This window comes from Solea senegalensis, linkage group LG13 (genome assembly GCF_019176455.1).
Source record: "Solea senegalensis isolate Sse05_10M linkage group LG13, IFAPA_SoseM_1, whole genome shotgun sequence".
NCBI lineage: Eukaryota > Metazoa > Chordata > Actinopteri > Pleuronectiformes > Soleidae > Solea > Solea senegalensis.
The window spans coordinates 1206711-1224813 of record NC_058033.1 but is presented as its reverse complement, the minus strand read 5'-3'; the positions used below and the strand labels follow the sequence as shown (position 1 = coordinate 1224813).

General features: G+C 41.5%; 2 protein-coding genes across 2 annotated transcripts; one reads left to right on the top strand and one right to left on the bottom strand.

Annotated features, from left to right (window-relative positions):
- The first annotated feature begins 1306 nt into the window (after positions 1-1306).
- LOC122779484 lies at positions 1307-4282 on the top strand. The gene is made up of 5 exons (XM_044041900.1): positions 1307-1346; positions 2577-2729; positions 2833-2934; positions 3364-3543; positions 3629-4282. The coding sequence occupies exons 2-5, from the start codon at positions 2577-2579 to the stop codon at positions 3818-3820; spliced, it is 627 nt and encodes a 208-aa protein (XP_043897835.1). The 5' UTR covers positions 1307-1346; the 3' UTR covers positions 3821-4282.
- Positions 3899-17878, bottom strand: myo1ca (myosin Ic, paralog a). Its single transcript, XM_044041899.1, has 32 exons — positions 17323-17878; positions 13975-14133; positions 13775-13890; positions 13322-13520; positions 12940-13020; positions 12680-12859; positions 12080-12178; positions 11666-11779; positions 11489-11560; positions 11095-11214; positions 10917-10999; positions 10732-10837; positions 10557-10637; positions 10377-10468; positions 9992-10086; positions 9823-9869; positions 9649-9729; positions 9301-9406; positions 8796-8913; positions 8589-8702; positions 8368-8444; positions 7785-7853; positions 7587-7671; positions 7336-7495; positions 7144-7227; positions 6297-6390; positions 6151-6206; positions 5810-5945; positions 5637-5707; positions 5456-5553; positions 5246-5345; positions 3899-4581 (listed from the first exon to the last, which is right to left on the bottom strand). The coding sequence occupies exons 1-32, from the start codon at positions 17338-17340 to the stop codon at positions 4555-4557; spliced, it is 3138 nt and encodes a 1045-aa protein (XP_043897834.1). The 5' UTR covers positions 17341-17878; the 3' UTR covers positions 3899-4554.
- Positions 17879-18103: the final 225 nt, after the last annotated feature.

Genomic DNA, 18103 nt, shown 5'->3' with positions numbered 1-18103 from the left:
CCACTGCTCCTACGGTGTGTGTGCAAAATTACAAATTATAATCCATGAGGGGAAACCAGATTTGTGTATTTTCAACAGGAGTATTTGTATCTCAGCTTCAGTTTGCCTCAAACCAAAAGAAACACATAACTACAACCACTATTATAACACTAATAATAACGATCATTATCATCATCATCGTCTGCAGCAATAAGATAATAATAACTATTTGCAGTGGAAAAATATAAAAGAAATTAGAAATATTAAAAGTAAAAATGTCTCTCAAGCTATTAAAACATACTGAAAATCTAGTGAAACAAAACCAATGACGCAGATGCAAATGAGACAGTAAAATATTTCATACTTCACACTTCAAGTCAAATTCTGCTGGAGGACGTGTCAGTGATGATGTCAGGGTCATTGACCGGGACTTTTCTTCTTGTTTTTCATTACTCATCATTATCACGAGACTTGTGAAATATTCCCCTCAGATGCACAGTAATGACTGAACTTCACTGAAACAGAAGTTTCAGACTTGTGTAGTTTTCTGCAGTTTGTTTAGTCTCACATCCACAGTCAAGGGAGAAAATACAGTGAAACCTAGTTTAGTCATTATTTACATATCACAGTCACGTCACGTCACGCGACCACACTTGCCTTTGCCTGTCACGGGTCATCCTTCAGATACTGTGAAAATAAGGTTTAACACATTCATAAAATGAAGGTGTGACTTAATTATCAAGCATAAATCGCAAATTTGCTAGACCAACACCCAAAACCACAACATTGGTTATATTTTTTGAATGGTAAAATATAGTTATTATTATTTTTTTTTTTTAGTTATCATTTTCAAATGTAGAAAAAATATGAAACCACATTATATACTTTATAATTATACTTTATATCTATCTATATGTATATCTATATACATATAGATATACATATGTACAGTATACAGCAAAATATTACACACAAATTCTGATCTTTATATTACGTCACAATTTATTGTGATGGTAAATTTGTCTCCGTACAAAAAGTTTCCCATACACAGGTTTTTACTACGCAATTTATTTTTAGCTTGATGACATGAAACCTAGCTAATGTTTATTACAGAACTTCTCCTTTTTTTTTTTTTCTTTTTACTGAATCATTGGTTACCACAAGATGCTGAAACAGAGAGATCGAGAGAGAGAGAGAGAGAGCAAGAGAGAGAGAGAGAGCAGGAAAAATGAAAAAATCCCAGATCTGCTAGAAACTGAAAGAAACACTCATGTACATATACATATATATACTGTAGGCGAGTCTGACTGAAGCATGTGCTGTTTGTGTCTTTGTCTGTTCACACTGGTGTTCACTGCTCCTCAAAGGTAAGCTCATCCCAGTGAGTGTGTGTTTATGTCGTGTGTAAGATGATGACTGTCTATGACAGTGCAGAGATCTGTCACTTCTTTATTATGAGCACATCCGGTGTTCATATTTGGCCGGTCAGGTGTTCAGCTGTATCTAGGTAACCTTTGATTATTTGTTTTCTGTAGATCTGTCTATCTTTGAAATGTTTATGTGTTGTGAGTTCAGAAAATAATCCTCTGTATTTAGTGGTTGTTTGAATTACTGTCACCTGTCAATCACCTCAAACCAGTCTGGCCATTCGCCTCAGAGGTCAGAACTACTGCTCACTGGATATTTTCTCGTTTTTGGACCATTCTCTGTAAACCATAGATACTGTTGTGTCTGTTGTGACTGTTACTGTTACTCTAATGTTACTTAAATCATCTTTGTTCCACAGTGCGATGTTATGGATGAACCTCAGCAGTTTAGTAGTTAAAGAAGTGGCCAGTAGGACCGTATATGATTGATGATAACTAGAATTAATTCAGTTCAATCCTAGTCTATTGGTCAGTGAGCTTTCTGTCACTTCATTTGATAGATCACTACGTTTTCAGTAAGTGCAAATAATATGGACTACTCAAGAAGTCGGTAATCCACCAGCAACACATGATGAAATAAAAAGGAAGAGTCTTCTTCTTCTTCTTCTTTTTAAACATCATATTCCGGCAGAATAGGAGATAAAACATAGGCTTTCCATTGTAATTCTGATTGTCACTTGCAGTGACCATGCAGCAGTGGGCATCGTCTGCCATCTGCAGTCTAGGTGTTTAGGATTCAGGACCTCGCGCAGACTGGTTAGGATGCAAAGCGACAAGCGCGGAGGATGCAGCGGTGACAAATGCTTCCTTCCACACTGAAACTATTTGGGGGAATGTTTACATGAAAGTACAACTTGACCAACTGTAATATTACAGAATTACGTAACGAAGACCACGTGTGTGGGGATGCCATGTGTGGTCGGGCCTAGAAATATTAAATATAGCAATAGATTCCTCTCAGATACTATTGACTGCTGAAGTAAAGTACATCTTATGATGCCATGCTTTAACAGCAGCTTCTGGCTCTGAAGACCATCTTCATCACTTCTGCTGTATGAAGGACATACTATAGTTTCATGAGGCATTTTGTGTTGGAAGTGACACTACGGGTCCGATTCTTTTGTAATTACTTTTGTTATTGTTTACACCATTTCTTTGTTTTTCTTTCAGATGACTGTTAGGTGGCTGGCTCTCACCCTTCTCTGCTGCTTATTGAACTGCGTGGACTCTCTGTCGCCAGTCGTTCAGAGGAATAAATACAACAACTCCTTTCGTCTCACCAGGTCCACCCGAGGCCGTGTTCAGCAGCTGCTGATGAAATACGTGAGTACCGGGTGGCTGCCTTCTTTCTGGCTACATTTGTACACACTCAGTGTGAACTATTTACCACAACTCCCTCTAATTGCATCTCTGTTTGCTTTAATAGAAGGAACAGCACTTGGGAAATAAGCATTTTGAGGACAGAGGCCGACAGCTGAAGGACCTGCCATTACTTTCTACAGATTTCTACAAATGGCTAAAGCTGACGGTTAGTTTCCAAACAGGTCCATAGAAAATGTGTTGGGTTTTTTTTCCCTCCAAAACACATCCTCAGAGTTTTCTCAATATATCTTTATTATCTTCTCTGAAAGAAAATGAAAGCTAATGACAGTGACAAGAGTTTCTGCTCTCGCAGATTGTAAAAATTTGGGTGGAATCCCCCCCTTTGAGAACATCAAGCACACACTGAAAAGGGAAAATGGTTGAAAAACTTACAGAAATGCCTGGAAGCGCTCACAGTTTGCAAGTTAAATGAAACTCAAAGTGCAATCATTTGAGTGTTACCAATAATGTATTCTTTTTCCAAAACCTCAGGCCATTTAATTTGTACAGTGTAGAGACGGGGGTTGTGCAATGTTTGTGTGTGTGTGTGTGTGTGTGTGTACAATCTCTTGATTGTCTCATGTTGTGGTTGCAGGACTGGCAGCGACTGCTCGCAGCTTTCGGGGACATGCAGACTTACTGGAACATGCTGGACAGGAAGAGGAAACAGCTGGAGGAGGAGGACGAGCACATGGCCGTCCACGACACTTTTCCTCAGAGCATCAAGCACATTCAGCTGGATCTGAGGGATCTGATGAGCCAAATCAGCACTCAGGTATGCAAAGTGTGAAATTTACAGATGTTTCTTGCCCCACTATTTGGGGGAAGTGAAAAAACAACTTTATTTTGCTTTTTACCAGATGAGTTACATCAATAGATCTTGGAAGAGAACAACTTCTCCTTTTATACAACCTGTGGTGAACTCACAAACCAGCTCCAAAACCATGTGGGACCACCGGGTGGAGGGTTACATCATTCTCCGGGATCTAGACCTTTACCTCACCAAGCTGGCAAGAGACTTTCTACTGCTGGCTTCCAAAACACACTTATGACTCGCTGCTGAAAAAGAGCAACGTAACCACTGATGACTAATATCCGGCAAAAAGAGAAAGAAGCTGAAATGACAGCACTCAAGTGAAAAACAGCTGTGATGACTTTAATCAAGAGTTGGTGGTGTGATCAAAAACTTTACATGGAGCTTTTTTTTTCTTTTTTTATAACTCTGCCTCTTTTTTTTCATTGGGGTATTTTAATATTTGAAGGCAGTCTTGGGTATTCCCCACAGTTTCTGTCTTATAGCTAACTGTAACTTAGAAAAAAACAACGTATTCCCAGCATACTGCTCCCACTTATTTACTATTTATTGACATATTTATTGAATTCTATTTATTTCAAAGTGTGTTTTATTTCTCTTGCAACACAGAGATACAGTGTTTTACATCAGACTTTTATTTTTTGGTATTTGATAGATAAATATATTTGTGTGTGACGGACAATAAAGCATTTGAAACGGCGATGACTTCATGGTATGATTTCCTTACTTTAAAAAAGATCATTCCAACAGTGAGCATTGACACTCTGATAATAATGAGGATATACTGTGTGTGTGTATATATATATATATATATATACACTGTGTAGTGATAGAGGATCTTCTTTATGTTGAGCGCGTTGCGTGTGTTTGCAGTCAGCTGCAAACTACCAAATAGCACCGACGGCGTCTGAGCGACGATCCTCCATGTAGCTCAAAGTGTTGCTGTTTGTGTGGCTGCATCTTTCTGTTTCTTCATGTGGAGTTGGTGCGAGGAACAGTCTGCAGAGTCAAATCAGACATGATTAGGCTGTAATGTCTTACACAGAGCATTTAGGCTGCTTTTTTTCCATTGCTACGTTAAAACATATATACAGAGGCTATACAAATAGAGTGTCTTATACCCTTTTTTTTGTTTTGTTAGTACAACCAGAAATTCTTTTCTTTATTTCCACCAACTATGTGATCACACCTAAGTAGTAAGTACTACATCTCTTGTTTGGCTCATTTTTATGAACAACAATGAAAGAAAAATGCCTATTTTATGACTTCTGTACAATTATGTGATATAAAATTACTCATAACTTTGACTCCACAACACATAAAAAGACGAAAAAAGACATTTTGTAAAGCCTGAAAATGTGACCTATCATAATGTGACACCCCCCCAGATCGGTGCCCTTAGTGTATGAGTAATAAGGCTTAATATCATTTAAAAACTTTGTGGGCAACCCTCATTTTCAGTGATGCCAAGAATAAACATGATAAGACAACTTTTCCAAATTCAGTCCTTACACGAGGAACCTAAACCAAAGATGCACCAAAGACGTAATATGTGAAGGTCATTTTCCAATTAAAGCTTTAAAGTTAAATTGCTGATTATTTCACATCTCTGTGAGAAAGCACCATGACATGACATGACATTCCAACGTTCCAGCTGACTCACCACCAGCAGATGTCCTCGCCTGCCTTTTGACACCTTCATCTCTGTGCCTCTGACAAAATCAATGATTCCTTCTTTGCCACGAGCCATAGCAAACCTAATGCTGCGCGACGCACAGGAGGGAACAAATAAAGTCGGGACATGAAATACACACAGACAAAGACTCTGTTGGACTCTGTGGAACGACTTGAGGAGCGGTCAGGCTGGACTTACCTGCCGGGGTTGATGTTGACATAGTCCATCTTGTCGGCCAACATGGCTAGTTTTGTCACCAGCTCAATCACGTTGTTGCACTGCAGCACAGCATCACCCTGAGGTACACAGAGCTGGATTCAGAGTGGCTGTACTGTACGGCTGTATATCTAACAGTCATGACTGCTGTGTCCTACTGTACCTTCTGTTTACTGTCGGCGGTGGGCATGTGCAGAACAAACATCCCGTCGCTGAGTGAGCTCAGAGAGATGCCTGTTTAAAGATAGAAATATGGAGGGTTTAGATTAACTGAGTAGTATTTCATACACTTCAGAACTAATGGGGCGGTCACACGCAGCCACCTCTTGGATCTACCTCTCAGAGCTATGTAGTCGATCTTCTGCTTGATCTTGGTCCGGTCCACCAGCACAGCAAAGGAGTTTGTGAGGAGCAGCTGGCGAGGTCGAGGCTTGAAGCCCCGTCTGTCGTACTTTATGACTGATGCACCGTACTGAGGAGCACAGGGATGCACATTACTGTCAGGCTAGGGATGGGATATTACCAAACATTGCAATAAAAAGTATCCACAATAAGTTCATTGTGTTGAATTTCAGTATTTTGAAAGCTTGCAAGTACGAAATAAATATAAATAAATACAATGTTGCAATAATATCACCAATTATTCTGTATATAATCCCATTCCTGTTCAACCCTACCTGCACTTTCTCACTTCCGAGAGTCTGGGTGACTTTGAGATTGATTTGTTCACGTTCTGTTGGAAGGCAATGGGAAAGTTAACGTTATATCGGTACATCTAGAGCACGGATGGACAGATGTAATCCATGTGCATTTGAACACATACCAAGCCGAGAGTCCAAAAACAGCCTGCCAACACTCTGAGGGTAGCTGTCTTTCTGATCTTTGAAGATTTCACTGGCTACAACCTTCTGTACCATCTACAGCAAAGAAAAACAATCAAGCAAACATAAGGTGCACATTTCAAGCATTTTTCATCCTCCAATTCTTTTGATAATTTTGGCTGTGTTCATGTATATGAATATGAATTTTGGCAAGATTGTTTATTTTTAATTGATCTTATTTCTAGCTCAGCTCCTACCGTAAGGCTAAAATACACTGTGAACAAACAAGTGTTACACACATACCATTAAGTGCCAAAAATGTCCCATTAAAACCCATTCAAAAAAAAATCTCACTTCAATTCAAACATAGTACATGCATTTTAATGTATCGGGGTGTCAATCTGGGCTCGGAATTGATCACTTTTCCTACTTACAGATTGCGCTATTTTTGTCCATATTCTGCGTATGAAGAAGAAAAACATGCTTTTTCCACTAGACGGCATTGTCACAAGTGTCGCTTCTAATCATTGACATCCCAGGCTGTACACACAGAAAAATGTACTTTGCATGTAAGTACATTGAAAATAATTTATATTTTTTGTTTTGGGGGTTTTTTCACCTAAAAACATGGAGGCATCATGACAAAAACCTGGCATTTAAAGGGTGAAAATCTTTAAAATGAATTTGTATTTGATATCGATAATCAGATCAGATGGAAAAAAAAGTAGAATATTAGTAGAATACAATAATAATCTAACAATTATTTGTAGCTAGCTTTTAAAAAGCACATTTTTTGTGCTTAGCATTAAAAAAATTAGGCAAAATTAAAGGCTTTGGCAGTTCGTGTACCTGTTTCTTCCATTCAGCCTGGACCCTCCTACAATACTTCATGACCATGTTTCTCATGTGCAGCTTTCGCAGGTGCTCGGAGGCCTGTTGGGTGGAAATGACAAGGCAGAGTTTGCATAACTAAACTCTTAATGTAAGAGTAAGAGGCAGGACAACGACGTTCAGTGTGTGTGTGTGAGCGCTGTTTTCTACTTCTACGAGGGAGGGAGGAGGTGTCGGCCAGCTTTTGTCCAAAACATTCGTGGGCAGGTTGTTACGTAGGTTCTTCAGGAAGGAGTAGCGAACATGATCCAGGAAATACTCGTTCTCGGGGCAGTATTCCTCATGACGGTAGATGAAGCCTTTTATGAACCTGGTATCAGAGAACAGTAACCACACATGTCAAATGCAGTTTAAGGAAAATACATCAAAACACAAAACGCAAGAAAGAATCGGTCAAGCACCTGCGGATTAACTCGGCAGCCTGTCGACGTCGCTTAGCCCTCCTGCGTGCTTTCATCCCCCGCCACCCAGACTGGATCACTATCACTATACATACACATACACATACATAATAACTTAAACCAAGCCAAAGTATAACTTTAAAGCTGTAGTGCGTAACCTTTAAATGTAAACAATATAATGACATTGAATGCTCTGACCTGCACGCCTGATGCGCTGGTACTTGGCTCTCTCCCTGTAGCCTCTCCAAGATGTCTGCAGAGTCAGTGCTGCATGAAAACAAAGAATGAAAGACTGAACCTGCAGTGGACGCCACCAGGACAGGAACTGATTTCTACCCACGGATTTAATATAGCGTGCTTTATCAGGTTGTAAATTGTGTCTTTTTCTCTGTCTGAACCGTTCTCCTGTTTTCACATGTTATACTGTATATCTGCTTCTTCTGTCTCTACCCATGTTTCCTTTCTCTTCTCTTATTGTAAAGGCTTCTGTCTTAACCTATACAGTGCCTTGAGATAATGTATGTTGAGATTTGGCACAATGCAAATAAAACTGAAATTGAATTCAACAGAGAAACGGACAAAGAAAAGCCTTCAAGAACCCAGACCTTTTTGCTGTGAGGCAACCGTGCAAGCCACTACTCTGCCAAGTGACCTTTTTATATTAATAATAACCATAACCTATGTAGTGTATCATCTAGTAAAGGCTTTATTATCTGAGGTAGATACAAAGATATGTTACACATTGATTCCCAGACATTTGCGATATACGACTGATACCCACCTATCTCTGGCTTTTTTTCTTCTAGTTTATCCTCAGTCATGAAGAGAGTTTTGGGGAAACGGATGAATATTTTCGATCTGCCGAAAGAAGACCAAAAAAGTGAGGTGAGCACAAAATGGTGACACTGCAACCATGCACAGGACGTTTGTAATATCTCAGTGTAACATGAAATCTTGTCACTTTGCCTTCTCTCTCTCTCTCTCTGTTCATCAACACATCACCTGCCCAGTTTGTACTCCTCAGGTTTGTAGCCCAGGTGGTTGACCAGTGTGGACACACCGTCATCTAGTCTACCATGCCAGTTGGGCCACGTCTCAGGACACAGCGGCTTATACCTAAAGGAATTTGTATAGATAATCATAGTAACACAGGGTTAATAGAATGCACCATCACTGAGGATGTAAGTATTTGCAGGTAAAGGCAGTCACCTCTGCAGGAAGGCTTCAAACCGACGTCGATAGGCAAAGCCCGCTCTCCTGACCCGCAGGTTTTCCATCAGGCCCAGGTACTTCACCTGGTGTCTGACCAGAACTTCATCAAACCTTTCTGCAAGTACAAACATTATTCACTGGCTACAAATACACACTCACCTGTGTCATAATCTTAACTGGAGGCGTTTATTATAAAAAACCTCTGTAGGAAATGCTGAGCTTTATTAACAGGAAGATAAACCCCTGACGGTATTATTATCATTCAAGTAGAACTCACTTAAGTAACTTCTTTTAAATGGATTTAATTATGCAGTGTTCAATATACTGTGACTAAGTTATACTCATAAATGTGTGGACACGTTTTATTATGATTACTTATTGTTTGAACTATTTCCCCTTTTATTCCTTGCTCTTTATTTAGCATCTGGGCCTGATCATAAAAAGAAGCTCTTGATAGTAAAAGGACGGTAACACACAGTACAGCCAATGAATGAATCCCAACCTGACTGCTTGACATCATTAGGTTTGATGCAGCGCACGTAGGACGGCTCTTTGGACATGAGGATCTCCATGAGTCTCAGCAAGCTGTTTTTAAACTGTGTGGCGGCCTGTGTGCAAAACAAACAGAAACAGACAAACATAGACCTTTTCTGAAAATGTTTGTTTTTTGAGAGGAAGTGAGAGAGGAAGAGAAAACAGGAGTGAACGCTTGTCGAAAGCTTTCATATGTGTCTGCATTTCCATAGAGAGATAGAGAGATAGACAGATAGATAGATAGATAGATAGATAGATAGATAGATAGATAGATGGATTTGTATTCCTCCCTCATAACAAAGATTTTGTGTCGTACCATCTCAGGACGTTTCTGGTCCATCACCTCCTCTTTGCGGAAGCACTGCCTCAGTATGTGGTTGTCTGACTGGCACATGACCTGAACAGAGACCAAAGCACACAGTCCCATATCGTCACACCACGACCCATTTGACAAGATACACAGATGTGAGACTTTTTCCACTGTACTCGCCTCTTTCAGGTTCCTGTTCAGCAAATCGTTGTTTTTCTCCAGGAAACCTGACAGAGACCACATGAGACAGTTGTCACTGAGGGAACGGCAGGTGTAACGGGTCATGCTCTGTCACACATGTCACCTCTTTATATGACACACAGCTTAGCTGGTTGAGTTTACAGCTCACCATTGACATTGTAGTTGACCTCTCCAGCATAATGCAGTAGCCGGAATTCCTCCCGACTCATCACCCTGCGAGTTTTCCCATTTGCCAACTTGTGACTGAAAAACAGACGCACTTATTGCGACGTGCAACACAGCTCTGTAGATGTTATACAGCATTTATTACTTACTTATTGTCTGTTACATATGTTTTCAATGTGGCTATGTTGGTATTTTTGTTTTATTATACTTTTGTTTTTTCATTTATAATTTGAACTTTCTGTTTAAGATGAGCCAATATGATATTCAGCATCTGTCAAATCCCTGGATTGGATAAAACAAAATGTGATAGGATCAAAAAACGCTTAATATCTTGTTAATGGAAAAAAAACAAAGCAGATGACGCTTACGTGACAAAATGGGGATGTCCGCCCAGCGTGTCCTCCAGTTTCTCTAAAAAGGAGACGTCACAAGTCTCTCCAGGTCTCAGACACTCCTCATCCTGAAAGACAGTGACAGTGTTGAACACAAAATACACAAAGAATCATCAGATACAGAGACAGATATAAACCACAGGTTGCCATGTGTACCAGAATGGAGATGATGCCTTTGTGTTTCTCTTCGATAAGGTCACAAATGATCTTGTTGTCAAAGTACTGCACCGGTTCCCACTGGAAATAGTGAGAAACATCAGAAGGAAGAACGCTATGAGGGTCTGATGTTGAAAACACAAACAACAATAAGCAAACCAACAAATGGACTCACTTCAATTCCTTCTGTCTCATACTCCTCCTGCTCAGATCTCAGGGTGAGCTCAATGAAGAGCTGCTGCAGCTTCTCGTTGCAGTAGTTGATGCAGAACTGCTCAAAGCTGTGGGAGGGAAAAGAAGAAGGAGATAAAAATCAGATGCATTTCAGAGTAAAAGCCACAAAAAAACAACATACTGTACCTATTGTGTTGTAGGACTTCAAAGCCGTATATATCAAGAAGTCCTATAACCGAGGAAGCCTTATTGCTGTGGTAGATTTCATCCTACATGACATGAAACACACGTGTGACGAAAGGAAAGAGAAGACGAATAAAATATCTTCTAACGAAATTGAAAATAAACTGAGCTGCTTCTGCACCTTCAGAGCCAGCGACTGGTTGATCTTCTCCACCAGCCAAGTGAACGTGCGACCATACACAGCCTTGGCTAAGGCGTCACGGGCAGACATCGCCTGCTCAAAATTCAGTGGGGTGATCATCTGTGACGCACAAAGGCAATAAACAACACAAGATTATAAAAAATCACAACCAATGTGCAAATTATCTTTATTAAAAATGATTACTAGTTGTGTTGTTGACAGAGGAGAGTTTTTGTAAGGATGTGAATTTGTCTTTCTTTCTTTACTTTATTTATTTATCTCTCCTTATCCGGTTTAATGATATGACTTGATGCCATGTATAATAACAAAAAAAAACAACAACAACAACAACAACAAGCAAAACCAGCTGTAAACACATGAAAAACATGGTCACCTCCTCTCCTTTGGCCGTGAGTTTCTTGTGAGTGAGTGCGTCCCCCAGAGACGAGCCATCGACACCCAGCAGCTGGAAAACAACAAAAACACCCGCACATCTGTGAAGAGCTAATGCCTTAATGTGACTGTTTGTGCACATTTGAGCACGTAGAAAAACCACTGGGACTGTTCTGACCTTTGCGAGATTGGTTATCTGGGTCTCCGTGGTGATATAAGTTTCTCCTTCCTCCCCTTCTCCAAACTGAGTGTTTCCCAGATGGAGAACACCGGCGGTGATATTCAGCAATTTCTAAGTTCAGACCCATTAAAAGAAAAAAAAGTTAACATCGACCTCATAAAAGGAATGTGTCTTGTTAACTTCATAAAAGTTCATTGCTGAGGATGTGATCGTTAATGAGACTATAGAAACTCTGATATTAAAAAACCTGGATTAAATAGGACTACTACAGTAGGCTTGATTCAATGTTGGTGCCCTGTACAACTTTTATTTTCTTAAGTTTGTCCATCTGCTGCGACATGAGTGCAGAATATTCTGTTGATGTTTCTACTGAAAAGACAAAACGACCTTTTGCAAAACGCTGTTACTGACCTGCACTTCTTCGTCAGTGAAGCCAATAACAGACAGGGCCTTCATCACGGCTTTCCAATTATTCTTGTCGCTAATGGAGCTCACTCTGGGACAGTTGCCCTGAACAAGACAATCAAAGGTTACACCGAGAACCACACACACACACACACACTGGTTTTTATATCTTAATGAGGACACATCATAGTATATAATGCATTCCCTATCCCCTTACCCTAACCTTAACCATCACAACTTAGTGCCTAAACCCAATTCTAAAAGGGATGCTTGAGTAAAAGTGCAATTATCTTACTAGAAAATGACTTGGGTAGAAGTTGAAGTTACTTTTTATAATATTACATATAATATTATGATATTAAAACAGCTCATCAAGACTAGAAAAGCTCTACAGACCATTACCAACTCTTCTTCTTCTGATTTCATTTGTAGTAACAAAGACAGTTTGAAACGTAGTGGAGTAAAAGTTGCTCGAAATATCAAATCGAGCGAAGTACCGATACAGACATTTTGTACTTAAACAAGATCTTAATCCTGAAAAGACTTTAAAGTTGTGATAGAGTTGTGCATTTGTGGAACCTCACACACACACACACGCACACACACCTTCACCAGATAGTGGTAGTTCTGTGGGTTTCTCTCCAGGTCCAGTTCGTTGAGCAGGTCGTCATCCCCTCCGTCCAGAAGCTGATAGAAGATGTGGAAGTTCCTCTCACCGTGGTTCTGGTGAACGACACGAGATTTCTCCAGCAGGTAATTCAGGATGTGACCACCCACTGGCGCCCCCTTGAACGGATTACAGAAAAAGATAAGATGTAGGTCGTTGTACTTAAACAATGAATGTTGTGAGAAGAGTAGGTGTTTACCCTAAAGTCAAACTGGACATCCATGTATTTCCCAAAGCGACTGGAGTTGTCGTTCCTCAGTGTTTTGGCGTTGCCAAACGCCTATTACGAAGTAGAGGACCCACAATATTTCAAAGAGGAAGTGAAATAAAGGGAAAATGACACAATGAAGAGAAATCCTTTGAAATGATGTCAGAACAGTCAGATAACAGCATACATTCCATTGTGACAAGATCATTTAAGGCTACTGAAAAGCAAGGCCCTTGTTTAAAGTAGCAACAAAAGGCTTAATCTAAAAGCTTTATTATAAGGTGACCCTTATACAAAAATAATAAACCGTCTTAACTGTTTCACACTAGACATTTAAGTTACTCGCAGTTTTCTAGTCTGAAAGGATAAATACCTCCAGAACAGGGTTGGATTGCAGCAAGCGATCGCCAAGTGCAGCCATGCGATCATTGGTGGGGCAGGTGACGGCATAGTAGAGCAGGATCTTCTTGGAGGCCTCTGTTTTACCTGCTCCACTCTCACCTGATATGAGAATACACTGGTCTTTCCTCTCGGTCCGCATCGCTCGATACGTGTTGTCTGACAAAGCGTAGCTAAGGAGAAAAGTGCAGCACATGCTCAAAATCCTCAGCTTATCTCTTTTGAAAAAGGGATATTTACTAAGAATAAGAATTTGTATTTACACAAATGTACACAAGTGACTAAATTATGTGGAGGATAAACAGGTACATTATTAAATCTGAATATTTCTATGAGATCAGTTGATAAATTGATGCAAAAGAAAACAACAACCTTTCTATACATTCACTGCATCTGTTCAGTTATATAGGACAACAATGCAACTTACATGTGAGGCGATATTTCGTAGAAGCTGACGCCTCGGTAGCGTTCCATCTGCGGCCTGGAGTAAATCTCCAGCTCTTTGTACGGATTCACCGACACCAACACCGTGCCAATGTACGTCTGTGCCAAAACATAAGAGCAGTCGATGCGTTCAAATGTGTCTCACCATACCGGCGGAATTACGATGACAAGGGGCTTCATTACATAGATGAGGTTTTCTTTGAAGCGCCGTCGCAGGTTCTCTATGAAGGCCGCCTCGCTGTTGTAATTCTCCAGCAAGACAAAGTCCTGCACCCCGACTCTGTCCCGCGCAGTCAGGGCGCTCTCCATCACCAGACGCACTCTCCCCTGAACATCCACCTCCTGCAGGAAGACGGAGAAGATGACACATCGTCAACACATCCAAGAGTCTATTATTCAGTTCAATGTCGTTATTTTCAATCTTACTTTTGTGTACGTGATTGTACAACAGCCCACAATAATGCATTTGATTTATAATAAATCAACAGTCAACACAGGACGACACAGAGTGACATTACGGAGAGTCTGGAAGGGAGTCACAGTGGACAACCTAAATATCTCACTGATGTAATTGTAATTGTGTGTATTAGTAATAAACTAGTGAAAGGTTGACATTTGATCTAGGAATGTTTCTGAGAGACGTATACACATACCCTCCTATACAACAACAACAAAAAGAATGGCCCAGAAAAACAACAATTTCTCAGTGTCACGATACACTTCTCTGATTCTACAATGTACAGAACCAGACCATAATCTACATCCCCAGAAAATGTCGTCCAAATCTGCCCGTTACTTTTTGCTGCTCAACAAACAAACAAAACCAAGAGGGAGATGATGTTTCTTGGTAAATCTGAGACTCAAATAAATGCAGCTCCACATCTGACAAGCAGGGGGCGCAAACGTTCAATACTCCCAACTTAACTCACGCACATTCTTATTCACCCAGTTTTGGAAAAAAAAAAAAAAAATCGGCATCTGATGTTTCGGATTACAACAAATGAGACATAAAAGGTTACAAGACAGGATGTATTTGTGGAGCAGCACAAATGTGTGTCAGCAGCATGAGCACAACAGCCCACTGTAAAAACACAAAGTAAGAACAGTTCCACTCAGTCCTGCCAAGAGAAGACAATGGAGACATTTAAGGCTCCCAAATGATAAACACACACGATAGACTCGTATTATGTGAACGTGAGATGGTGAATTATGATGAACGTATGCACGGCATCACTCTGGTAAACGTCAAGCAGATCAAAGCAGAGATAAAAATGTTGAACCATTTCAGTCGTCAATTCTCTCTGGTGATAAATATCAGGAAATCCAGCTGCACCGTCTCTCCATGAGCAAATATGAGAAAACCCTTCTGCTCTGTGGGTTTACACATCCATAAAACAACATGCAAGAAGTGGAACAAAGGGGGGGCCAAACTTCCACAGGACTCCTGTTATTCTTGAATGCAAGGATGTCTCAAGGGCCTCATTTGGCTGGTCCACGCCAACAGAAGGTCATTATCTCCGAGCACTAGGTGCAGGAAACCCCTTCAAAAAGAAAAAAAACAAAAACCAAGAGGACAACAGTGGACGACAGCCAAGAGGAGAGTGAGAGCAAAGGAAAGCCACTGGACTCTGGGCTTCACCTTGGAGTATTGTTCTCCCACTCGTGCAGGTGGCCTTTTCAACACACAGTCATCACACTTTACAGGCACATTTTCCGAAGGAAGGGTCAGGTTTGGGGCAGGTGTTCACTGGACCACCCATTTCTATTCTTAACGCCACCATTTCTTGGACCCGGAAACGAGGGAGCGCTCACTCTCACTAGAGCAGCTGTGTGAGTGTATCGCGGTATATGATTCCGGAAATACTTTTGTCAGTCAGTCATCATCTAACCGCTTTATCCTCCACCAGAGGGTCGCGGGGGGTGCTGTGCCAATCTCAGCTACATCGGGCGATAGGCGGGGTACACCCTGGACAGTTCGCCAGTCCATCGCAGGGCCACACACAACTAGAGACAAACAACCATTCCCGCTCACACTCACTCCTATGGTCAATTTAGAGTGTCCAATTCACCTAACCCCCACATTGCATGTTTTTGGACTGTGGGAGGAAGCCGGAGAACCCGGAGAGAACCCACGCACACACGGGGAGAACATGCAAACTCCATGCAGAAAGGCCCTTGTTCCAACCGGGGCTCGAACGCGGGTCTTCTCGCTGCAAGGCGAGAGTGCTAACCACTACACCACCGTGTGGCCCGGAAATACTTTTGCAATATCTGATATCAGCAAACCCAGGTGCACGACCCGGTTGGAACAAGGGCCATTCTGCGTGGATTGTGCACGTTCTCCCCGTGTGTGCGTGAGTCTCTCCGGGTTTGGTTTCCCTCCCGCTGGCCAGAAACATGCAGATGTGGAGATTAGACCAATTGGACACACTGTGTGTGAGTGAATGGACTGGTGACCTTTCACCCCATGTTAGCTGGGATTGGCACCAGTGTCCCCCGCGACCCTCATGTGGAGGATAACGCGGCAGAAGATAAGTGAGTGAGTGACAGTATCATATCTTTCCATATATAGCTGACGGTGGGCTTACACATTATTGTGTAGCTTAGAAAACTCCTCCATGTGCTGGTATTACTGGGGCAGCTGTGTGGACGGTGTCAACATGTCCGCTGTAATGATCTTGTTATGCTAACTTGTTTTTCTGAGCCAGAAAAGCAGCATCAATTGTTGGACTCTCCAAACAACAACACACTGTTTCCTCTCATAACTGAAACACACTGGTCATGTGTTCCATTTTTTCTTTTTTTACTTTTATCCCAGGAATTCTATCACCATAGCAAGTAGAGGCATCATCCAAAACACCAAAAGAAGTCAACACTGCTGTTGCTGGGTTTGAGTTTGAAATAAAATACTTTAGAGAGATATCCTGAGGGCTGCAGATCCTGGATTGGGATTTAACCACCACCGTGCAGCGTTACAGTTTCTCTGACCCGAGGCTAGCTCATTTCAGCAGGACTGACACCATGCTTGTAAGCGTTAGGCGGATTTTGGCACCAAGTACAAGGTAGATCCAGTTAAAGCTTCAGGTCTGAAGGAGCAGCGTGCAACGACAACCAGCGAGGAGGCGAAACGAACAGTGGGACTTGGCTCCGGGCCCCCATGACTAAGCTGCACTGGGCCGACTCTATTCGGATTGTCTTCCTTATATGGCGAGCCCTTCCACTCTGTCCCAGGGCGACCTGCAATGGTACCACAGCTGGCTCCCTATACCACTGATGTCCCAGTAATGAACATGATGGAAAACTACCAAGTTTACCCTCGTTGTACTGCTGGAGTTAAAGCTTACACTAAAACCAAAATACTCCCTGACTCACACTGCCACAGGAAAATGGAAAAAAAAAAACATCTCAAAGTGACTCATTGTTTTGCTTTTTCTCTCCAGGAGAGAGACAAAGAACTGAGCTTCACTGTACACGATTATACACAACAAAACACAACAAAACAAAATAGCCTCACAGCGGCCGTGATCTTACCCTGCCTTGGTACCTCATCCTGTCCTGCTGTTGCTGCAAAAAGACTGAACTTGTGATCCCCCTCTTGGCTGGTGCCGCCCCTCCCGTGTCAGAGAGACTCCTCAACTGTGACTTCTCATCCACCTTCTGCCCATGGGCGACAGCTGAAGGCAACTTTCAGTCACTTTCTCTCAGCCTCTTCTCGTCTTCCCTCCTCCTGTGAGGACAGAACACACACACACACACACACACACACTCCTCTTCTTTAAACCTTCAATTCATCTCTGCTTTGACAGATGAAAATGAATGTCTGCCTCTGCACAAGCCCCTCTCCTTCCCTCTCATCTATACTGCATGAAACAAGGGCAGGAACTCCACTCACACGTCATACGACTGGAGGGGGGAAAAAAAAGAAGCAAGGGAAAGTATGCCGTTAGAAAAAAAGAAAAAGAGCCAGAAAAACAGAGCTCGGAGGGTTTGGAAAAACTTGCTAAGAGCCTCAATCTACAAACCTGTAATCATGCAACAGCTATATAAAAGGGAAAAAAAAAACTCAAATCACATGATGAGATCCAAGTACATTCTTTCTTTCCTTCCCTCCCTTCTTTTTAGTTAGCTCCCTCCCTTTTCTCCCACAAGCTGAGACAGATTCTCAGGGGATGTGAGTTATGGAAGTGTTGCACCAGCGAGACGCTTTGCCCTCAGCCGCTGTGGAGGAAATGAACTGTATGAGACGTTTCATCATTAGATCTCATCGTTCCAACGTGACAATAATTCAAACTAGACTGTGTTGTTTCTTATA

Excerpts from the sequence above, each read along its gene's own strand:
- LOC122779484 (XM_044041900.1), top strand. The coding sequence starts at position 2,577 with ATGACTGTTAGGTGGCTGGCTCTCACCCTTCTCTGCTGCTTATTGAAC. Across the intron at positions 2,730-2,832 it reads AGCAGCTGCTGATGAAATAC|AAGGAACAGCACTTGGGAAA; the intron begins GTGAGTACCGGG and ends TTGCTTTAATAG. Across the intron at positions 3,544-3,628 it reads TGAGCCAAATCAGCACTCAG|ATGAGTTACATCAATAGATC; the intron begins GTATGCAAAGTG and ends GCTTTTTACCAG.
- myo1ca (XM_044041899.1), bottom strand. Across the intron at positions 9,730-9,822 it reads TGAACAGGAACCTGAAAGAG|GTCATGTGCCAGTCAGACAA; the intron begins GCGAGTACAGTG and ends GTCTCTGTTCAG. Across the intron at positions 4,582-5,245 it reads GGCGAGGACATCTGCTGGTG|ACTGTTCCTCGCACCAACTC; the intron begins GTGAGTCAGCTG and ends TTGACTCTGCAG.